This window comes from Gracilinanus agilis, chromosome 4, assembly GCF_016433145.1.
Source record: "Gracilinanus agilis isolate LMUSP501 chromosome 4, AgileGrace, whole genome shotgun sequence".
Lineage (NCBI taxonomy): Eukaryota > Metazoa > Chordata > Mammalia > Didelphimorphia > Didelphidae > Gracilinanus > Gracilinanus agilis.
Window position 1 is genome coordinate 478,600,253 of NC_058133.1, and position 22,367 is coordinate 478,622,619.

Sequence of the window (22,367 nt, forward strand, 5' to 3'; positions counted from 1 at the left end):
CACAGTCTCCTGTGACCAGCTTTCTGGTAGTCAAACATGATACATTATCGGGGCATTTCACAGATTCCATTAACTATGCAACAAAATCTAAGCGTAGGTGAATTTCCCAAGTTACCCCTAACTTCCAACAGGCTCTGCTCCCACCCATGGCCCCAACCTCAAGGCTGTATTTGGCCCTCGTACCTGAGACATATGTTTGCCATACAATGGACTGCAGCTCTTCTGAGGTCAGGGTCCGACTGGCTGGAATCACTCAATTTCATCAAGATTCCATTCTCCCCAAGCAAGTCTGGAAGGTACTAGAACAAATACAACAGTCAGGGGTCATGTGAGAGAATATATCAGGGAATGCTTTGCTTTGCTTTGCTTTAGACAAAAGTTCTCCTTCTTTCTTTTTTCCCCTTGGATGAGAGGTGAGTGTGAGTGGGATGAATAAAAAGGCAATTAAGCCCCAGAGAGCCCCTGCTCTATGCAACTTATAGATGAACAAGCCGAGAAATGCTAAATGTAGCATTCAGGCCCCCTGGAGATACAAAGTACCCAAATGATCCCAATGGAGGTTTGAGCACAAATTCTACAGCCACATCTGTATCTGCAGGAAGCTCCATGTTCTACCTACCCGGCTGTGGACCAGTCTAGGACCAGCACAGGCAAGGGAGAGGTGCTTACTCACTGAGCAAAATTCTTCTTTTTTTTAAATCTTTATCTTCTATCTCGGAACCAATATTGTGTATTGATTCCAAGATAAAAGAGCAGTAAGAGCTAGATAGTGGAGGCTAAGTGACTTGCCCAGGGTCACACAGATTGACTGAGATTCTTACAATCCTGGGCAACCTCACAAGGCCAAAAAGGCCTTATGTGGTTTCTAAACTGTTGCTACCTTGTTCTGAAACAATTTTCAAAATATTTTCAATTTTCAAAGATATTTTACTAATGTCCACAACTCTTAACTCATTAAAACTACAAGGGGCTTAGGAGAAGAATGATAGACCTTAGGCAGAAAGGCTACAAACAGCTAAGAATCATTTTCTCTCCATGATTTCTACAGAATGGCCAAGAACCATAGAGAGGCAAGGAATATCCAAGGGGAGAATTTCCTCCTTCCCGCCTGTTACTGTAAAGAAGAAAGGAAATACAAACTACCTTCTGACATTTGGGACCATTGTAGTAAACCAGAGCAGACAAGGCCTGAAGAATTTCCATGTGTGTCCAGGAACTACATTGTTGAAAAGCAGAGATTGTGTATGCCAAAAGGAAATCCAGATTCTGTTCATCAACGATCACCTATCAAAAGAGAAAAAAAAATCCATTCTATCATAATGCTAATACATTCACCCACATATATCCATGTGCATACCTAATTTTTACATCATATAAACACATCCCAGGTTCAACCGCCTAGTACATAGCAAAAGCTCAAACGGTGGCAAACAAGCCGTGAGATCAGCATCTTACCAGGCCTGAGGGAGGGGAGGAACGGGACACCACAGAAACAGAAGATGAAGTCCCTACAGAAATAAGGCTTCCACACATTTGAAGTAACTAAATCCAAAAGTATCCTTGTACCCGTCTCCTCCTTTCTACTGCCACCACCCCACACTGGATACCGAAGAGCCTTCTGATCTGTCTCCTCTTTCCAATCCATCCTTCCTAATGGTGCCCAGGTTTGAACATCTCCCTTCTGGTGTCTCCCACTGTGGCCTGGCTCTCAGAGGCGTCCATCAGCTGGTTCTGACTTTTCATCTTTGTGTCTGTGTGTTGTGTTATATGTATGCATGAGTGTGTAAATATGTATACGTATCACAGTACTCCCCTGGGGGAGGCCCAGTGGGCACTCCAGCTAAACTAGACACCTAGAATTTCTGCTTTTGTTTTGTCATGCTGCCTCTCTTCCCTAACCCCTGCTGGACATGCTCCCTCGCTCCCTAAATCTCTTGGGTCACTCTGATTTTTCTGATTTATTTAATCATTTAATATTGCATAGTATAAGTTAGTGATGCACTGACAGGATTCCTTGAAAGCAAAGACTTTTTCATCTTTGCATTCCTAGCAGCTGGCATAGTGCCTTGTACACAGTAGCTGCTCAATACACATGTGTTTTATCAAAAATCTTTTTGGACCAAATCTGTGATTTCACTGAAATGATTTTAACTGAATGAGCAAAAATATAAGCTAGTGCCAAATGCTTGGGTTAGATGCTAAGTGCTGAGGTGCATTAGGAATCTTTCTCAATTAACCAGGGCTACAGAAATTATATATACCTGACAATAGTGAATATTCAAACCAATAACACAAGATGTCCCCAAAGAATAAGACTTTTGTGACATCTATAGACACTGCCCCTTCCAATTTTCCATCTGTATTAAAATCAGAGGTGAGTATAGTGAGGAGAGAGAGCCAACCTTGGAGTGGACAAAACGGAGGTTTGACACACACTTGGCTCTATGACACTGGACATTCACATAAACTTCACTGCTCTAAAGTAACTCTACAAAAATAAGCAGCTGGCTTTTATAATGTCATTTAAGTTTGGCAAAGCCTCTTGTTAACTCTTTTGACCATCATAACTGCCCTGTAAGGTAGGTCCTCTTCTCATCCCCATTTTACTCATGAGGAAACTGACACAGAGAGAGGGATGACTCTCAGACCTCAGGACAAGAAGGTGCCAACTGCATCAAAAGAGGGAGCTTCCATACCAAGAAGCTCCTTCTACCAATCAAATTCCAGATCTAGACTCCATGCCTGTAAAAATCTTAATTTTGATCACAATCTAATTCCTTTCAGGGGGGTAGGAGATTTCACATTCACAGCTATCTAGGCTCACATACACAAAAAAAGCAATCCCGGAGCAGCTGGGTGGCACAGTAGAGCACCAGGCCTAGAGTCATGAGGACCTTCTTCCTAGCTATGTGACCATGGGCAAGTTACTTATCTCCATTTGCCCTAGCCCCTGCCCATTTGTCTTAAGAGTTGTTACTAAGGCAGGAAGTAAAGGTTGAAAAAATTAATAAATCCTGTATATCTGTCTAACACAATTAATTTTATGAAGACCTTTCAAAATCACCTCATTTGATGATAGCCTTACTGGTATTTTACTCTGCATTAAAATATATTAAACATATTTAACAATGTGTGAAAGATGCTGGAGAAAAAAAGAAAGCCATGATATAACATGGGTTGGGAAAAAATAAGATGGTATAAAATAAATACTTTTGACCCAGTAGAAAAAATAATTTTCAAAGTAGTCATATATTTTATGTAAATCGTGATTTTAAAGGTAGAAGGGACCTTAGAAATCAAGTCTAACCTCATTTTCTGGTTGATAAAACTGAGGAACAGAGGGTAAAGTAGCTTGAATAAGCTCCCCCAGTTACCTATTGTTTGAGATGGGATTTGAACCCAGATCTCCTGACTCTGAGCCAGGTTCTCTATCTCTTATTCCACACTGACTTCTAGATCAAAATTAGCCACACTCCTTCCCCCAAAAGAAACAACCCAACAGAAACCAACCTCAACAAAACTAAACAATGACAAGATGTAGAGAAGAAATCAGACACAGTGGCTCATATGCAAAGGTTGCAATGAGAGAGAATTAGGGTTTGAATCCTGTCTCTGATGCATCCTTGCCACATGTCTATGGACAAGTCACTTATTAGCTCTGAGCTTCACCAATTCTCTAAGATCTCCCTACTAAGTTACAGGCGTGGCTGGGATGAGAAGAGTCACCATGCTCATGAAATCTCAGAGAGATCCTTTGCTTTTCTTGGTCAGCATTTTTTCTTCCCCAAAGCCAAGCCTAGGAGGTACTCTTACCTGCAATCTGTTAAGGAGATGGTGAATAAGTTGAGAAACTTTGCTGACTAGATGTTCCTGATTGAGATGGACCAGTCGACAGGCCTGGACCAGTAAAGCACTAACATCCTACAAAAAGAATGAAAATCATATGAAATGCATCACTGAGCAAGCAATATGTTTGGTCCAATTCAAACCCTCAGAATATATGGCAAATCAGAGCCAAAACTAGCATTCTAAAATGGTGAAAAGAGACCTAGGAGGAAGAAAGGGCAGTGGAGGAACAATGACATTGATACTGAAAAGGAAAATCTAATAGCATGAAACACAACATGGCAGAATGAACATGAGGCCAAGGCTGGGGAAAAGCAGGGCAGGTTGGAGCTCCTGCTAGTTATTATGCATGTTTGTGTACATGTATTCACGTATGTTATATACCATAGACATGGACACATGGTCATGTGCACAAGATGTATACATGTGTATTTGGTGCACACATACATGGTTTCCCTCATGTCTATACATATACATGTGTGTATACACATGTGACATATACATCTACATACACACACAAACTATGGGTTCCTCTGGATCTCAACCTAGACTTTAACTTTCTTTGTGACATAGGCCCCCTTGGGCAGTTTGGTGAATAATGTTTTTAAGTGCACAAAATAACATCCACAGGATGCAAAGGAAATCAATCATTTCCGAATAAGGATATAATTTCCCCCCTCCTTCAAGTTCAAAGACTCCCTGAAATCTGCGCACAGATCTCTTGAGAATCTATGGACCACCCTGGTCTGGAGATTACTAAAACCATTCCAGAGCTAATAGTCTATGATTCTCCAGCTTTATTTCTGATTTCAGACTCCAGTGCTTTGTACAGACTCTGACTAGACCTAGTGATCAAAGTATTTTGAAAAAGCAAATTGATATACCAAAAAAGCTTTCCCTTTGACTAAAATAACCAAAGAAATAAGTAAAACTCCGATTTAGTGGAAGGTCTGAAATGGAAACAGCCTCATAATGAGAAGAGAATACTGGCTCTGGATTAGAAGGTGGCTTCTTGGGCTTCACCTCCCTGGGTCTCCAACAGTGGGGTGAATAAAAATCTATTAGGGATCTAGTAGGGGCCAGGCTCTGCGTAAGGACAAGAAAGGAAGAAGCTGGTCCCTTTCCAAGGCTCTGCCAGCTAGTGGGAGAGATGACAAGAAAACAACTCTACATAAGCTCCAATCGCGATAAAAGGGAAATAATGAACAGCAGGGAAGGCACTAGATGACAGAAAGGGCGTTGGGGATTTCAGTTGGGACTTGAAGGAAGCCACGGAGCATCAGATTACTCATTTGTAAATTGAGAGAGGTGGCCCTTGAGGTCTTTTCTGGCTAGGCTCTTTATAAGCATGTCAGCAATCTCTGACTAATGGAGAATTTCAGTGCGAGGCTTAGAAGTCAGTTGAGACGCGGGTTCGAATCCTAAACCAGGTCGGTGACCGTGGAACAAAATGAAATAAAATGACTCCTCGTCCCTGGTCCTTTGTTTCCCCATCTGTAAATGATGGGTCATGGCCCGGGCTGTGCTGATTCCACAGGGATGGGAGACTCGGTCGACGTGTCAGGGGGCGCTTTGGTGGGCTGGGCACTAGCTACCCAGGAGCAGCAAGACCGTTGGGATCGACGTCGGAGCGGTTTCTGGTAAGCTACGGCAGGAAACCGTCGCAACGGAAGCAGAGTCCAGGGCCCCAGAGAAGGTGAGGGAGTGGAATGGGGGATCGGGCCCCGCTTCCCCGGTCGCCCCCCTCATCTCCAGCCGCCCAGCCTCTACCTCGGCTGTGACACCCCCGCCGCCCTCGCTGTAGTTCTCGGAGATGAGCTGGTCGAACAGCAGATGAATCTCGGTGCGGGCAGAGCTGCTGTCCGCGGGGCGAAGAGAGCCCAGGCGGGCCGACAGGCGGCGGAATCCGCTCCCGGGGCCCGGCGGCGGGTCCCGGGCCCCACACACCGGCGCCCCGGCCACCTGCACCGCCGCCATCTTCCCTCCCCCCCGCCCTCCGGCCCTCCCTATGGCAACGGAAGAGCACTTCCGGGGGCACGCGTCCCCGGCGCCGCCGGAGAACACGTTGTTTCCATGACGACGGGACGCCGCCAGACAGCGACCCGGAAGTGCCCTATAGGACGCCTAGCTCTCTCAGAGACTAAAGGAACGGTAGAGAAACCGGCTATTCTTCCCTCCGCCTCTCCGTGAGTTTGAGCAGTCACGTGGATTGCCCGTCAGTCCACAAACATTTATTAAACGCTTACCACGTACAAGGGTGGGGTGGTCTTTGTACTTCTAGCTCACTATCCTGTACAGCAGCCCCACCCCCACCCCTTTCTTTTTAAAGCCTTACCTTCTGTACTGGAATCAATACTGTGTATTGGTTCCAAGGTAAAAGAGCGAAAAGGGCTGGACAATGGGGGATGAGTGGCTTGTCCAGAGTCACAGGACTAGGAAGCTTCTGAGGCCAGATTTAAAACGATCTCCCGTCTCCAGGCCTGGCTCTCTAACCACTAGACCACCTAGCAGCGCCCCCACCCCTTTAATCATTAATGATTACGCTTCCTCGCCGTGACTATTAGAAATCTCTTTTGTACCTTCTTACCCTGCCCCCATCTCTAAAACTGAGCCCATCTGCAGTCATCATCAGTAAACATTTATTAAACTCCTACTGTGTGCCAGAAGGTACACCTCTCTTCTCTGTTCCTTTCCTCTTTGTCTTCCAGATCTCATCTCCTAAATTGCTAAGAAAATCCAACCCATCCATAATAACAATATCTGGCCTATCTTAAAAAAAAAAATTCTTTTTAAAGCTTACTTCATCTCTGCTGTTCCCTAAAGCTATTATCCTAAATCTATCCTCTCCTCTGCTAAAATTCTAAAGGAATAGTCTATATCTGCTATTAACTAGTTAGCTATAACTATTAACTACATCACTTTACTAAAACTTCCTTTTCCAAGGCCATTAGCATTTAGTATAGTGCCTGGCACATAGTAAGAATGTAATGAGTACTTCGCATCTATAACCTAATTGTCGAATCTAATGGCTTTTTCTTGATCTTGACATTCTGAAACATTTCACACTGTTATTTAAAGTGGCTTCACAAAAGTTCAACCCTAAGGCACCATTGTGATTTAGAACTGATGCTGAGTTCTCTAAATCTATGCTCAGTAAATAAACATTTATTAAAGACCTACTACCATGTGTCAGTCACTGTGCTAAGAGCTAGAGGAACAAAGAAGGACAAAGCAGTCTGTTTTCAAGAAACTCATGGTTTAGTGGGGAACACAGCATGCAGAAAACTGTGTACAAAGCTAGACACTATATAACTTAGAGATAATTAAGAGTGAAGGTATTCCGGAGTGAAATGAGCAGAACCAGAAGAACATCATACACAGAAAGTAAAACATTGTGGAACAATTGAATATAATGGACTTTGCTACTACTAGCAGTGCAGTGGTCCAGGACAATCCAGAGGGACTGAGAGAGACTGCTGTCCACATTGAGACAGGGGTCTGTGGGAGTAGAAACACAGAGGAAAAACATATGACTTATGTGTTTATATGGTACGTGATTTGGGGTTTTGGTTTCAAAAGATTGCTCTATTGCAAAGATGAATAATATGGAAATAGGTATCAAGTTATAACATTTGTATAACCCAGTGGAATTGCTTGTTGGCTCTAGGAATGGGGAGGGAAGAGGGGAGAGAAGATGCCATGTAAACATGGAAAAATATTTTAAAAATTAAAAACTTTTTCAATAAAAAAAATAAAAGTAAAAAAAAAAAAGAGTGAAGGCATTCAAAACAAAGGGGATCAGGAAGAGCTTATATTCAAAGACTTCCTAGTTTGTCACACAAGCTACTCCATCTCTCAATTCTGGGAATTTTCACTGGCTTTTCTTCATGCTTTTGTTTGAAATTATCTCCTTCCTCATCATCAAAGGAGCTTCTTTGGCTTCAAGTCGCATCTAAAATCCCACCTTCAAAACCAAAACTCAAAACACTTCCCACCTAGCAGATTGGCTAACATGACAGCAAAGTAATAAACTTTGGAGGGGATGTGGCAAAATAGGGACATTAATGCATTGCTGGTAGAGTTGTGAATTGATCCAACCATTCTAGATGGCAATTTGGAACTATGCCCTTTGATCCAGCCATACCACTACTGGGTTTATAACCCAAAGAGTTAAGAAGGAAAAAGACATACAAAAATAGTTATAGCCATGCTCTTTGTGTTGACAAAAAATTGGAAAATGAGAGAATGCCCCTTGAATGGGGAATGGCTAAACAAATTGTGGTATCTGCTGGTGATGGAATACTACTGTGCTCAAAGGAATAATGAACTGGAGGAATTCCATGTGAACTGGAAAGACCTCCAAGAATTGATGCAGAGAGAAAGAAGCAGAACCAGGAAAACCTTATACACAGAGATGGATACACTGGGGCACAATCAAATGTAATGGACTTCTCTACTAGCAGCAATGATCCAAGACATTTCTGAGGGACCTCTGAGAAAGAATGCTATCCACATCCAAAGAAAGAACTGTGGGATCAGAAATATAGAAGAAAAACAACTGTTTGATCACACAGGTCAGTGGGGATATGATTAGGGATGTAGACTAAATGATCACCCTAGTGCAAATATCAATAATACGGAAATAGATCTTGATCAGTGACACATGTAAAACCCAGGGGAATTGCACATTGGCTATGGGAGGGGGGTAGGTGGAGGGGAGGAAAAGAACATGAATCATGGAACCATGGAAAAAATTTCTTAACAAAAAAAGATAAAATACTAAAAATAAATAAATAAAATCCCATCTTCAACAAGAAGCCTTATGTACTTATGAGAAAGTGATCTCCCCGGTGTTTTATTCTTTTCTCTTTCCATTTTCACACCAAAGGTAAACCTAGTTACCTTTAATAACCATTAGTATTTAAAAGGTCTCATTTGTTAGTATGCTCTTAGATATCATACCACCAGGAGGTGCTCATGAGCAAGGGCAGTCCTAAGGGCAACTCCAAACCCTGATAATTATATGCCCCTCTCTATACTCTGTGAATATTTGTGGGACTGTGCACTCCAGGTTTTGACAGGAAACATTCCTTAATTACTGTTATTATTGGACCATAATAAAGACCTTTTCTAAGAGCTAAATTGAATCTCCTGGTTGATTGTTAATGGGAAGGACATTCCTGGGGGTTCATGAGCTATAGGAATTGTGACTATCCCCAGAACTAAAAATAGTAAGTGGGGGTGGTGGGTGGGATACTATATATGGATAATATTGGAACTAAAATAAAATAGAGAAACAAAAACTACACCTTACTCTTTGTTTACATCTCATGAGACTGCTAAAGAAGACAAGGAAAAAGAAGTTGGAAATAGATGGGGTGATGGCCAGGAGAAAATGTATCTGTCTGGAGAGAGGAAGAGGTGGGCAAAAGTGATTAGTTGGACTGAAGATTCAAGCTTGTTGCAAAGATAATAGGCCACCATCTACTTTCCTAGTTTATTCCTTGGTCAGTGTTCTGAGCTCACAATCTAAATTTTCCCACTATTCCCCTTTCCTAGCCATACTTCAGCTCACTGGTATAACTTAGTTTAGTGATCGATCACTAGCTGATACTTGACTTTCTATGACACTGCCTTTGTGAATGAGATTCAGCTCTTATTTCAAATCTATTATGGTAGAAATTATGGTAAATTGTGAGACAAGGTCTGAGCATGATCAATATATTAGTTGTGTGAACTGGAATGATCTCCAGGAACTGATGCAGAGTGAAAGGAGCAGAACCAGGAGAACCTTATACACAGAGATGGATACACTGGGCACAATCGAATGTAATGGACTTATGTACTAGCAGCAATGCAATAATCCAGGACAATTCCAAGGGACCTATGAGAAAGAATGCTATCCACATCCAGAGAAAGAACTGTGAGAATAGAAACCCAGAAGAAAAACAACTGTTTGATCACACAGGTCAGTGGGGATATGATTAGGGATGTAGACTAAATGATCACCCTAGTGCAAATAGCAATAATACGGAAATAGATCTTGATCAGTGACACATGTAAAACCCAGTGGAATTGCTTATTGGCTGTGAGAGGGGGGTGGGAGGAGGGGAGGGAAAGAACATGAATCATGTAACCATAGAAAAGTATTCTAAATTAATTAAAGATTTTCAAATTTTATATATATATATATACATATATATGTATATATGTATATATATATATATATATACACAAGTTGTTGTCCTTGTTCAGTAGTATCTGACTGTTTGTGATCCCTTTTGGGGTTTCCTAGAAAAGACCCCAGAATGATTTACCATTTCCTTCTCTAGCTCATTTTACAAATGAGGATCTGAGGCAAACAAGTTAAATGGCTTGCCCAGGATCACACAGCTAGTAAATGTCTGAGGCCAGTTTGAGCTCTGGAGCATGATTGTTCCTGACATCAGTCCCAGTACTGTCTACTGTGCTGCCAAGATGTTAGGCTAACAATAACCAATACACTTGTTCAATGACTTCTCTCAATGACCAAAAACCTTGAATGAGGGCTGGCAAGGTCTTTTCTAACAATTAGTAAGATGATAGGGCAAAATTTCAAGCTCTTGTAGCTTTTTGTGATTGGCCTGAAAATACATCCTGATAATCCTGATTGGCAGATATTTTTTTTTTAAACCCTTACCTTCAGTCTTGGAGTCAATACTGTGTATTGGCTCCAAGGCAGAAGAGTGGTAAGGGTAGGCAATGGGGCTCAAGTGACTTGCCTAGGGTCACACAGCTGGGAAGTGCCTGAGGTCAGATTTGAACCTAGGACCTCCTATCTCTAGGCCTGGCTCTCAATCCACTGAGCTACCCAGCTGCCCCCTGGCAGATATTTTAATGAGAAGATGAGTTAAGTCATCTCAGCTCTTTTCCATTACTTCTTCCTTAGGAGAAGAAGATAATCCTCAGGTGATAGGATTGATCTGTAGACTTGGACTTTGAGTAAATCAATTTGAATTTGAGTTAAGTGGGTAGTGGATGAGCTTAGAAAGGTATACAATTAAGGGTAGAGAATTGAGTTCTGGGTGGAAATTGTTTTTATTGTTAATTCTTTTTTATGGAGAGGACCAGTGACATCACAGTGATGTCTTGCCTTGCCCATGAATTGGATTTAAGTGAGGCAGAAGTTTACAAAGCCTCAGCCTCACTTTCTCTTCCAGTCATCAAAGTCAGCAAAACTTTGACCAGACAAAAGACAAAAAATTAGCAATGATGCAATGAATGACTTAGATATTCTGGGTGTCTGCTCAAGCTCCAACTACTCCATAGTGCCCACTTCTACTGACTTCTTGGCCATTGGAACAAATTGTAGACATCTCCTAATTCACTAACTCAGGGCCTGACAATTACCCCAACTTGGTGTAGCTTGTCCATGGGAGACAGTTTTACTGCACTGTGGCTACATTCAGCTTCTTGAAGCCACAGCAGAGAATTAGGTGAAAGGGGAACAACAAAGGTGGATGAGAAGTCCTGAGAAAAGCTTGACAGACAGCCTTCCCACCAGAGGTACTAGTTCTCCCTTCACATCCCATATGCCCCTCCTGGGTAAAGATAATTGTTATTGGGTCTCTGGAACCCAAGCTGGGTCATGTGGTTATGGTCTATGCCTCAAAGTCAAAAGGGAGTGAACTGTTCGGTTTAGAGCAGGGGTCGGCAACGTATGGCTCTCGAGCCATATCTGGCTCTTTTGAGAACATAAAACTACTGTTCCAAGTGTTGAGGCAATTACGTGAAGGGAATGAACTCGATAAGCATACCATCTTACAACTTGAAATCGCAGAATCAAAATTTTTTGGGAAAAAAGAAACAGAGAAAGACCAACCAATACAGAATGCAGTGGTCTCTGTCCTACCAATAGTAGACAGGACTATTGTGCAACCTGGAGAGGGGGTGGTGCATGTCAAAACATACAAGGCATTCACTCCTAGTGATATGGAGGTTTTAAAACACCATTTTCCCAGATTCTACGAAAAACCTTACAAAAGTCTAAAAGAATTAAAGCGGGTGTTCACATTTTTTAACCCTAGTTTCGACGATGTCGAATTTCTTTTGGGGGAATTTTACACTCCCTCGGAATAGGAAAAATTCCTGACCGAAACTAGGATGAACCCAAATTTAGAATCATGGCCGTTAGTACATCAAGATCTAGATTTCACTCAACACGCTAACATGAGATACTCGTTAAGATGCAGGGCTGATCTTATCAAAGCAATGAGAAATTTTGCAAAAAGGCCAAATGCATGGCAAAAATTTGAGAAACTGAGGCAAGGGGAAGAAGAGCACCCGAGCAGTTTTCTAGACAGAGTTATTGAAGCTGCTGAAACGATATTAGGACTTAGAGATACTCATTCCCAGGATACGATTGATCATATAAGGAGACAATTTGTAAAGAGAACTTCAATCCCGATACAAAATTACTTCAGGCAAAGTTGTCCACAGTGGGAATCATTACCACTGGAGGATATTAGGAATCATGCAGCATATATACATGATTCCAAACAGAAAGAAGTGAGAATGGCTAGGCAATCTGACAATGAGAAAGATGAGATCATAGCAGACTTGAAGAGGCAATTGGAACAGTCGAGACGGGAGAAAGAAATCGAAGAGGTGAAGAATTTTGCTCTTCAAACGAGTAGAAACCAGTTTAGACAACCTGCCAACAGCACCCCAAAATCAAAATCAGCACCCCGATGCTACTTGTGTGGGAAGATCAGGCACGTGATTCGTTTTTGTAGATATAAGCAAAAAATTGATTTTTCAAAACCCAATAATCAAAGAGATAATAGAAAAACATTTTATAATTCAAAATGGGCTAGAAATAATGAATCAAATACATATAATCAAGAAAAACATATGGATACTTGCTGCAATCACACATGCAAAAAGTACAGTCAAACACCTTCGTTAGATGATATGGGGAGATATATACAAATGGGCATGAAACCGAAAAAATCATTATGAATCAAGATTTCTAATTTAAAACCTATCAATCAGTGTAATTTGGGTGTGGCAGAATCTAAGAGAATTGAGGGAAGCAAAATGAGAAATCGAGGCAAAATAGAAAGTGTCTAAAGTAATCTACACAGAGGATACACATAGGTCTGTGGTAGATAATGAGCAATGGGAAGACATAATGCAAATGCGCAAAGAAATCTTTGGCATTAAGGAGGATGATTATATAAGGGATCAGCCTTCTCATTCCATATCACACACATTGGGTGGGAAGCATGAATCAAACCATTGCAAAGAATCACATCAAGAAAATTTGCAAACGGGTTTAGAATTAGATGCAACAGTTCTTTCCCATGCAATTGCTTTAGACATAAGGTCACAGTTAGAGGTTAAAGAGCAAAAAAGTCTAGAGGTTGGCAAGAACTTGATTTTAAAGAAACGACCCACTGATTTAAAAGATGATAGCAGCCATGTAGGAAAGTCAAAATCCACCTTTCTCAACCCCTTAGCTACAGAATTTCATCCTAAACTTTGGGGAAGAGATAGGAAACAGTTGCCTTCTTCTACAATCAGTGTGGCTGAACATAACATCGAGACTGTTACTGTGATTGATAAAAATAAAAATCATCTAATGTCAGTCACAAAAACAGTAGGGCAAAATAGGGAACAACAGTCAGCTTTTGAATCAGTAATTGAACCTGAAGTGTTGAAGGGAACACAATCTAACTATCATACAATCCCGGAGACTACTGAAGGAGAGATTGCTGATTTGAGGCTTGACAATTCTTTAAAGAGCAGAGGGGAAGATAGAACAAATCAAACTTCCATTTCTGAAGCCCTTAATGAAAGCCAACATGGAATTTGCAATAGTGACAATGACTTACAAGCTCTCAATGAGAGTATGCTCTTTAAGCCTGCTTTCTGTAATCCTGATTCTAAATTGAACTTGCCTAATGGTGCTATAGGAAGTTTGGGTTTAGAGACAAAAGACCATACACAACAAAGAATCAATGACAAGTGTACACAAAATACTGAGGATTCTTTATTACCCTTAGTGCCAGTGAAGTCCAATGACAGTGGAGAACCCTTAGTTACTTTAGAAATCAGGGGAGTACACTATGAGGGATTACTGGACACGGGGGCAACTTGTTCCGTACTACGAGAACCACCTGAAGGATGTCAATTTCAAGGCAGCTTAAGAGTAAGAGGAGCTTCTGGGGTAGCACAACAAGTTCCAAAGCTAAAAGTTAAAATGTTAAAATTTGGACCTCTGACTCTTGAACACAACTTCCTATTGATGCCATCATGTCCTTCAAACCTCGTGGGAAGAGATCTTCTATGCAAATTGGCTACAACCATCCAATGTCAACCAGATGGACAAATTTATTTACACATACCTAAGAGATCTCTGAAACACCATCCCATTTTATTTTTAGACACATGTAGTGAGGAACCATCATACCAATCAACTGATAACATCTATGAGGTTCCAGATGATATTCCAGATTATGTGTGGGCTAAAAATTCAAATGAGGTGGGCAGGATATTGTCAGCGGAACCAGTAAATATAGAGGTGAAAGAAGGCATACCTCCAAGAATTCCTCAGTTCAGACTTAGTCAAGAAGCGATAGAAGGAGTGAAAACCATCATAGAGAGTTTATTGGAGCAGGGCATATTAAAATATGGATTTTCACAATACAATACACCAATCATGCCAATAAAGAAAGCAAAATTATCTCCTGATGGAAAGACTCAATGGCGTTTAGTTCAAGATCTAAGAGCAATAAATGACCATGTGCAAAAGACCTATGCCGTGGTACCAAGTCCATCGCAAATCATTGCAGCAATTCCACCTGAAGCTGCCTGGTTTACTATTCTGGACTTGAGCTCTGCGTACTTCTCTGTTCCCCTGCACAGAGACAGCCAGAAGCTGTTCGCTTTCTCCTGGGAGGGTAAATCTGTCTTCTGGACGCATTTGCCCCAGGGATTTGCAGATTCAGCTTCACTCTTTTGCCAAATTCTGCAGAGAGACCTTGAGTCGATAACATTCCTTGACAGCAAAATGGTACATTATGTTGATGACATCCTGCTAATGTCACCATCTGCTGAAGTCTGTTACACTGATAGCGTACACTTGATCAAAGAGCTAGGCAAAAGGGGCCATAAAATTTCCAAATCGAAACTTCAATTTGTGAAGGAAAAAGTAAATTATTTAGGATTCATCCTAGAGAAAGGTTCCAGAAGAATTTCCAAAAAGAGAGCACAAGATATACAAAATTTGAGTTTGCCTAAGACCAAAAAGCAACTCAGGGCAATCATAGGAATAACGAGCTTCTGTAGAAACTGGATTCCAGGTTATGCTTACATCGCAAGACCTCTGATAGAGCTAACCAAGAAGGAAGTTCCAGAACCCTTAAAGCTGAATAAAGAACATATCCATGCATTAGAGAAATTGAAATCACTTACTCTATCAGCTCCAGCCCTAGGTATCCCTGATCATGACAAACCATTCCTACTATACGTGCATGAAGACAAAGGGATAGCCTCCAGTGTTCTCACACAAACATTTGGAAATAGACTTAGACCAGTTGCTTACTGCAGCTCTAAGTTAGATTCAGTGATTTGTGGTATGCCTAGTTGTTTAAAAGCCATAGCTGCTGTAGCCATCATGATTAGAAAATCTTCAACCTTGGTATTAGGGAGTGAACTGAAAGTATTTTCCCAACACCAAGTGGAATCTACTTTAAGAAACACCAACTTACAGGCATTCACTTCTCAGAGATTATCAAGATACCAAGCGATTCTGTTGGCTAGTGAAAATATAACTTTTCACCGGTGCAGAAACATAAATCCTGCTACTCTGATTCCAGATTTACCTCTGGAAGGAGAAAGTCTACACATCTGTGAAGATGCACTTAACATCATGCATAAAACAAGACCTGATTTAGATGATAAGCCAATGAAAGACCCTGATATTACCTTATTCACAGATGGATCATCATATGTAGTATGCAATCAGAGATATACCGGAGCAGCCGTAGTGACAGCCTCTGAAACCCTTTGGTACTCATCATTACCATCTACCATGAGTGCTCAAGGAGCAGAATTAATGGGCCTAATCTACGCTCTAAAAATTGCAGAAAATCTAAAAGCTAACATTTTTACCGATTCTCGTTATGCTTTTTCGAGCGTCCATCATTCTGCCATAATTTGGAAAAATCGAGGTTTCATTACATCAAATGGCAAACAAATAGCATATGGCAACTTAATTAATCAGTTGTTGGATGCAATCCAATTACCAGCCCAAGTGTCAGTAATCCATTGCAAAGCTCATACAAAAACCCAAGGACCAATCGAATTAGGGAACAAACGAGCTGACGTGACTGCCAGATATGCAGCAAGATATGGACCTCTGACAATTCTGAACTTATCTTTGGTGGAGGAAGAAGATCTAAAAAATGCATACTCACCAAAGGAAGTGAAGGATTGGAAGAAACATCACGGTGCATATCTTGTTAACCGAGTTTGGTTAGGAGCAAATGGAAAACCGATGTTACCTAAATCCTTATATTACACATTTTGCAATGCACTACACCAGAAAGGGCATTATGGAACTCTGGGCATGACAGATTCTATAAATAAGTATTGGAATGCAAGGGGCATATATGAAATTGCTATGAGACTGAGAATTTCACAAAGGTGCAAAATTTGTATGCATTACAACCAGACAATCACAAAAGTTCATAGTCTGGGAGGAAAACCTTTAGCTTACACACCATTTGAATGCTTACAAATTGATTACATCACAATGCCAAGGAGTAATGGTTATAGATATGCTTTAGTAATAGTGGATAGATTAACTAAATGGCCAGAAGCTTTTCCAACAAAGCGTAACACCTCAGCTTTTGTTGTGAAAATCTTAATAAGAGAATTAATACCTAGATTCTCTATACCATTACATATTGCATCAGATTCTGGGTCCCATTTCACAAATAAGATTCTAGCTACAGTTTATGAAACATTAGGAATTAAGAGACATCGACACTCAATATTTAGGCCGCAATCTAGTGGGCAGATTGAACGAGTGAATAAAAGTCTAAAAAATCTTATAGCAAAATTATGTGCAGAATCTCATATGAAATGGCCTGATGCATTGCCATTAGCACTATTCCACCTAAGAAGCCAACCCAACAGCATCACACATATTTCACCATTTGAAATGCTGTATGGACATCCACCATTCCATGGCAAAGCACCTCAAAGCATTCACAAATTATCACACCTAGGTATGGAATGCAAGCTATATGAATATATCAAATTGCTCAAGCAACGATTAAATCAACTTCACAAATTAGGCTTGATACATCAAAGAGTACCTTTTGATTTTGATCTACACAACTTCCAACCCGGAGATTATATTTACACCAGAAACTTCGCTAGGAAGACTGTGTTAGAACCCAAATGGCTTGGACCTTTCCAAATAATATTAACAACTCCAAGTGCAATCAAAATTGAAGGGAAAGATCCGTGGTTCCATGTCACCCATGTCAAGCCAGCTAAAGACATGTCCCTACAACAACGACCACAAGACCCAGAAACTATGCAAAACAAAGATCAATTAGCACCAACTGAACAATCAAGCAAGTCCTCAGTAAATCCAAAATCTATTCATAAGACCATAGAAACAGAGCAACAAAGAGAACAACAATCAGAGCATGAATCAGAAGCAGAAGTAGACCAAGAACCAGTAAACAATCAGATTTTACACCCAAATGATTATCCCAATCTCAATCACTTAGAAGAATCATCTGTAGATAATTATGACAATGGAAGAGAATCAATGAAGGAAGAAGACACAACATTTGATTTGCAATCAATACCAGATCTAGAAACTGATGATGACGAATGAATGAAAGCACAAAGACTTAATCACGAACTTTTATTTTTTGGTTACCTATAATAATCATCTTTATTAAAATCATAAAAGAAAAGAAGAAGAGAAAATAATCATATATGATAGACATTTAAAAATTTGTTCCTGACACAAGTCAGAAGGTGACAAGCGCTGGTGCATCAAAGCAACACAAATCAGAAGTTGACAAGTGCGGGTACATCGAACATCTCACTTGTTGCTGACTATGCAGATCGTCACAAGGACAGCAAACCTGAGAACTACAAAGACATCCGTGACTAAATACATCTATCGTAAAGAGGACATTCACACTGTGAAGAGGAACATCGAATCAGCGTGGGACACATGTATTTGGAAAAAAGATAACTTACACCCAACAGAATTCTCACTGCACACAACACTAGATTCCATCCAAGCAGTACATGCTAATTGCAAAAGAATTCCGGTGGAGTAAGTATATAACACGTCATTACACGGATAAGTCAATAGACAACACATAAAACATTTTCCTGACTTCACATTTACATGTGAAACATAAACTTTCACTTAAGAGAGAAGGGTATATCTGCCTTAGTAAAAGAAAGTCTCTTACTATGGTACAGACACCGTTCTACTCAAATCACCTGACATGTCATGTACATATGTAATTTTGATTACTAACCATTAGCAATAAGTTTTACTAACACACAGGGACAGTTTAGTTAGTTTAGTAAGTTAGTACAGGGACAGATTTTTCTAAAATTTTCTTCGTAAATATTGTACATAACAAAGGTCTATGGTTTAACCAATAGACTTACAAAAGATATAGGCTTACTTATTATTACTAACATTTCTAACATAGGCATAAGTGTACTAACCTATTCATACACTAACTTTAGCAAGAGAACTACAATTTAGAAGCATATTTGGAAAAAACTTGCAAAACTTTTCTTAGTTAATATTATCTGAGTAGTTCATAAAATTAGGTAATGCATAGATAGAATTCATTACTTTGTTCTAGTTAGCAAAAATTAGCCTTAAAAATGTGTGAATGTTTCAAATGTAATTTGTTTTCCTTTCTGTTCAAAATTTTTTTTGAAAAAATGAAATCCCCATTCCTCTCCTATACTTTTACCTTATCCCGTCTTAGTTTTAGCTTATTTAGTTGTAGCATAGTTTAGGAGATAGCAACCTTTTATTATTTGGCAAACTTAGTTAGGGATAAGAGCTTAGTAAGAATTTAGCTTAGTATAAGAGTAGTAATCCCTTAGACTTTAGTAACTATTAAAATGGTGCTAGTTGCACATTTTGAAAAGAAAAGGGGCATTTGTAGTATACAGAATTGGGGTGATATAGTTTCTTCTAGCTTTGGCTGAGTTCCAAAAGTTGTTAGGGGTTTGGAATCTTGAGAAAAGGACAGTTGGCTGGATCTTCCGTGGAGGGAGGTTGTCAATGAGCCGAGCTGCTTTGATTACCTAGCTTTAATATTGAAATTTAGCCTAGCTTTGATATATTTACTTAAGAAATTATTATTTTAGATAAACCCTTTATATCTTCCTTTCCTAATACCATCCCTGCCTTCCCTCCCTTACCTTATATGTCTGTGGAGTTAATAAGGAGAGTAATTATAGAGGAGTTAAATCTGTGAAGAGTTACCTAATTGACAGCATTAGTTATAGTTAGTCAGTCATCATTTATTCCCTTTAGATAGCAATAGCACTTAGTAAAGATGAGTTTAAAGGCAGGTCCTTACTCAGACTCCATCTTTACTTCCCTTCCCCCACCTGAGGTTCCTGAGACAACTGATAGAGCTTTCCTTTGATCCACCTTCCTAACAAACATCCTTCAAACAAAATAAACCCTTTTGTGTTTCAATAGCCCTATTAGTGTAATTTGTCTGTTAGTTATCAAGAGGGAAGAAGAGGGAAAGAGACAACATACTCTGGGCTTACAGGGAAGCTGGGGCATCCATCTTGAAGGAAGGTGTTACTTCAAAACAGGTCCCTTCCTGTGAAATTAACTAAAGCCTGTTTGTTAATTTCAGTCTAGTTTATTTCCCTCAGCTTGTGTTTGAGTCTAAGTCCCAGTCTGTAAGCCTGCTGTGTCTGTCTGTTTAGTTTAATTTCTCTTCTCCCTGAAGATCTGTTTTCCTTCTGTGTTATGCTCCTGACTTCAGTCCTATTATACCCTGAATCTCCTTTAATCCCAGCCTATCTGTAACCGAGATTACCCACTTAGCAAGTCTCAAACATCCTCCTTTCAAACTCCCTTATACCCCACCTTTCCTCAAATTACCTACAAAACAAGGGCCAGATATGGCTCTTTCTGCAGGAGCCATAAAGTAAATTTTTTTTTTTCAGGCGCTGTTACAGGAGCTGCACTGTGAGCACTGTACGGCTCTCAGGAAATTACATTTTAAAAAATGTGACGTTTATGGCTCTCACAGCCAAAAAGGTTGCCGACCCCTGGTTTAGAGGATAATCAGATATCTGGGATATAAAATAGATGTTTATCAGGAGTAAGCTGGGAGGTGTTCATCAAGAATGAGGGGAGAGAACAGAGGAGATCTTCCTCTTAATCAAAGTCACCTTCCCTTAGCACTGCAGAAGTACAAAGAAAAATGAGTTTTTCATGTATTCTCTGACTGGGATGGAATCTTGGGTTTGGGGATATCTAGGGGAAGCCTGTATCCCCTATATCAATTATAGGACAAAAGCTTGACCTTCAGGCAAGCTCCTCTGAAATGTAGATAAAGAATGGAAGTACAATGATAAGGATTTGGGGATAAGATATGAGATAGTATTAAATCCATGCTAACTTGATTGTCTTAAAAAAAGGGAATTAAAATCAATTTTCAGTTTTACAAATCTAAATGTTTGTTTTATTCTCTAGACAAGAAGCATTGCCAAACCATCTATTATTCCACTGAGTGATTTAGTCCTGACCTTCTCCCAACTTCTCACTTTTGGTTTAATTAGAAATAGGTCTCACTGACTCCTAGACCAAAAAGTCAGCCCGGAAAAGTAAACTAAAATCCCTCCTAGAAAGCTCCTCTTGCTTCCTATTCCTGACATTTTTGCTTTAAATCCTTAGCAAAGAATGGGAGGGGAGAAATGTCTACCTATCTACATACATATGTATATTATTATGTATATATTATATATGTACATATATTCATGTGTATGTGTTTAAACTAAATCTATTCCTCAATACAATCATGAGTAATTTTCTTTTTTAAATGAGAGGTTTAGTCATCCTTGGAATCAGAAAACCCAGCTTAAAATCCTACCTATGTAACATATTGGCTATCTGACCAAGGCAAGTCATTTAACCTTTTGATAACTTTACCCCAGATGATTTTTTAAGATGTTTATTTGCAGAGGAGTTGCTGATCTACAGTAGTGGAAGGAATTTCCATGCTGGGAGCTCCTACACCAAAGAAACCATAGGTCAATGAAACAAATCAAGCAATCCTCAGGGTGGAGGGTAAGGGTGGTAGTATCAAGTAAGAGGAAAAAAATGTTCTAGGTACCAGGAGCTTTGGGATTGTATTAAAATTGTCTCTCGTGCTAGATTCCCCTGACCAACACTACCACCATTACCTCCATTTTGGGGTATCAATATAGGGCAGTAAGACTGCTAAGGGGAACTTAAAAGTCAGGTACAGACAGCCCCAAAGATCAAAGAAGCATGACTCGCAAACTCATATATTAACCCCAAATCACATCCTGGTAATATGTGCTGAATCAGGGGAAGCAAGCTAGACTTTACTGTCAGGGCCTTTTGGACCTATGATCTGTAAATCTCAGATGAGGTCCAGATCTCCCCAGTATGAGCAGCAGGTCACTAATTGGTGCTGACAATTTTGAAATGATGTGGATAAGTTAACTTTAAAGTTTACTGACAACTTTGCAATGATTTCAATATATTAATGAACTAACTTCAAGATAGCACAGATAAGAGTTAGTCTATTGCCCCCCACCTAAAAAAACAAACAAACTCTAAAAGTGAGAGTCCAAACTTGTACCTCCTAGGACTCTTCCATCTCTATCTGGGTCTGCACTGCTGAGAGCTCCCAATTCTAATTTATAGTTCTAGGAGCGATTCTCTGGGCCTCTCCAGCTTTCCATATTCTTCCCACACTATCTGTCCCCATTCTTCCTGCCTCTATACCCCTTTTCACTGTGCCTTCTGTTCCATTTGCCCCTACACTCTCTCTGCCTTACTAAAGTGTGATTGCAGCTTCACTTCCCAGGGCCATCATGACCTTTCCAGGCTATGACCCAAAGAATCAGGAGTGCCCAACCCATTGCACAATTTCATAAATTAATTAGCATTTCAAGCATTCACTGGCACAAGTTATTTCCATCCTCCCAGGGACATTTCTTCATAAATGCTTTTATACCAAGGAGGAGCATAAGGGAAGTAAAAATTAAAAATTAAATCTCAAGATTGTAACCCCTAAGGTGAACCCAGGGCCTATAGTAGAAGCAGAAATAACAATCTAGGTTGGCAACTCAGGTATGATATTTTGCCAAAACACTAAGCAAAGTTTGAACCTGAAGTTAAAATCAAGAAGAGTGAATGAGAAAAAGATGCTTAGTATGTGCATTTAAATTGACTCAGATAAATGATGGAA

The 22,367-nt window shown here is 40.1% G+C and overlaps 1 protein-coding gene across 1 annotated transcript in view; it reads right to left on the bottom strand.

Annotated features, from left to right (window-relative positions):
• HEATR6 (HEAT repeat containing 6) overlaps positions 1 to 5,823 on the bottom strand; it is a 28,682-nt gene extending 22,859 nt beyond the window's left edge. Inside the window, exons 1-4 of the mRNA XM_044675558.1 lie at positions 5,617 to 5,823; positions 3,814 to 3,921; positions 1,144 to 1,284; positions 184 to 299 (exon numbers count right to left, since the gene is read on the bottom strand). Coding sequence (XP_044531493.1) covers positions 184 to 299; positions 1,144 to 1,284; positions 3,814 to 3,921; positions 5,617 to 5,823 — 572 coding nt within the window. The remainder of the gene's footprint in view (positions 1 to 183; positions 300 to 1,143; positions 1,285 to 3,813; positions 3,922 to 5,616) is intronic.
• Positions 5,824 to 22,367: the final 16,544 nt, after the last annotated feature.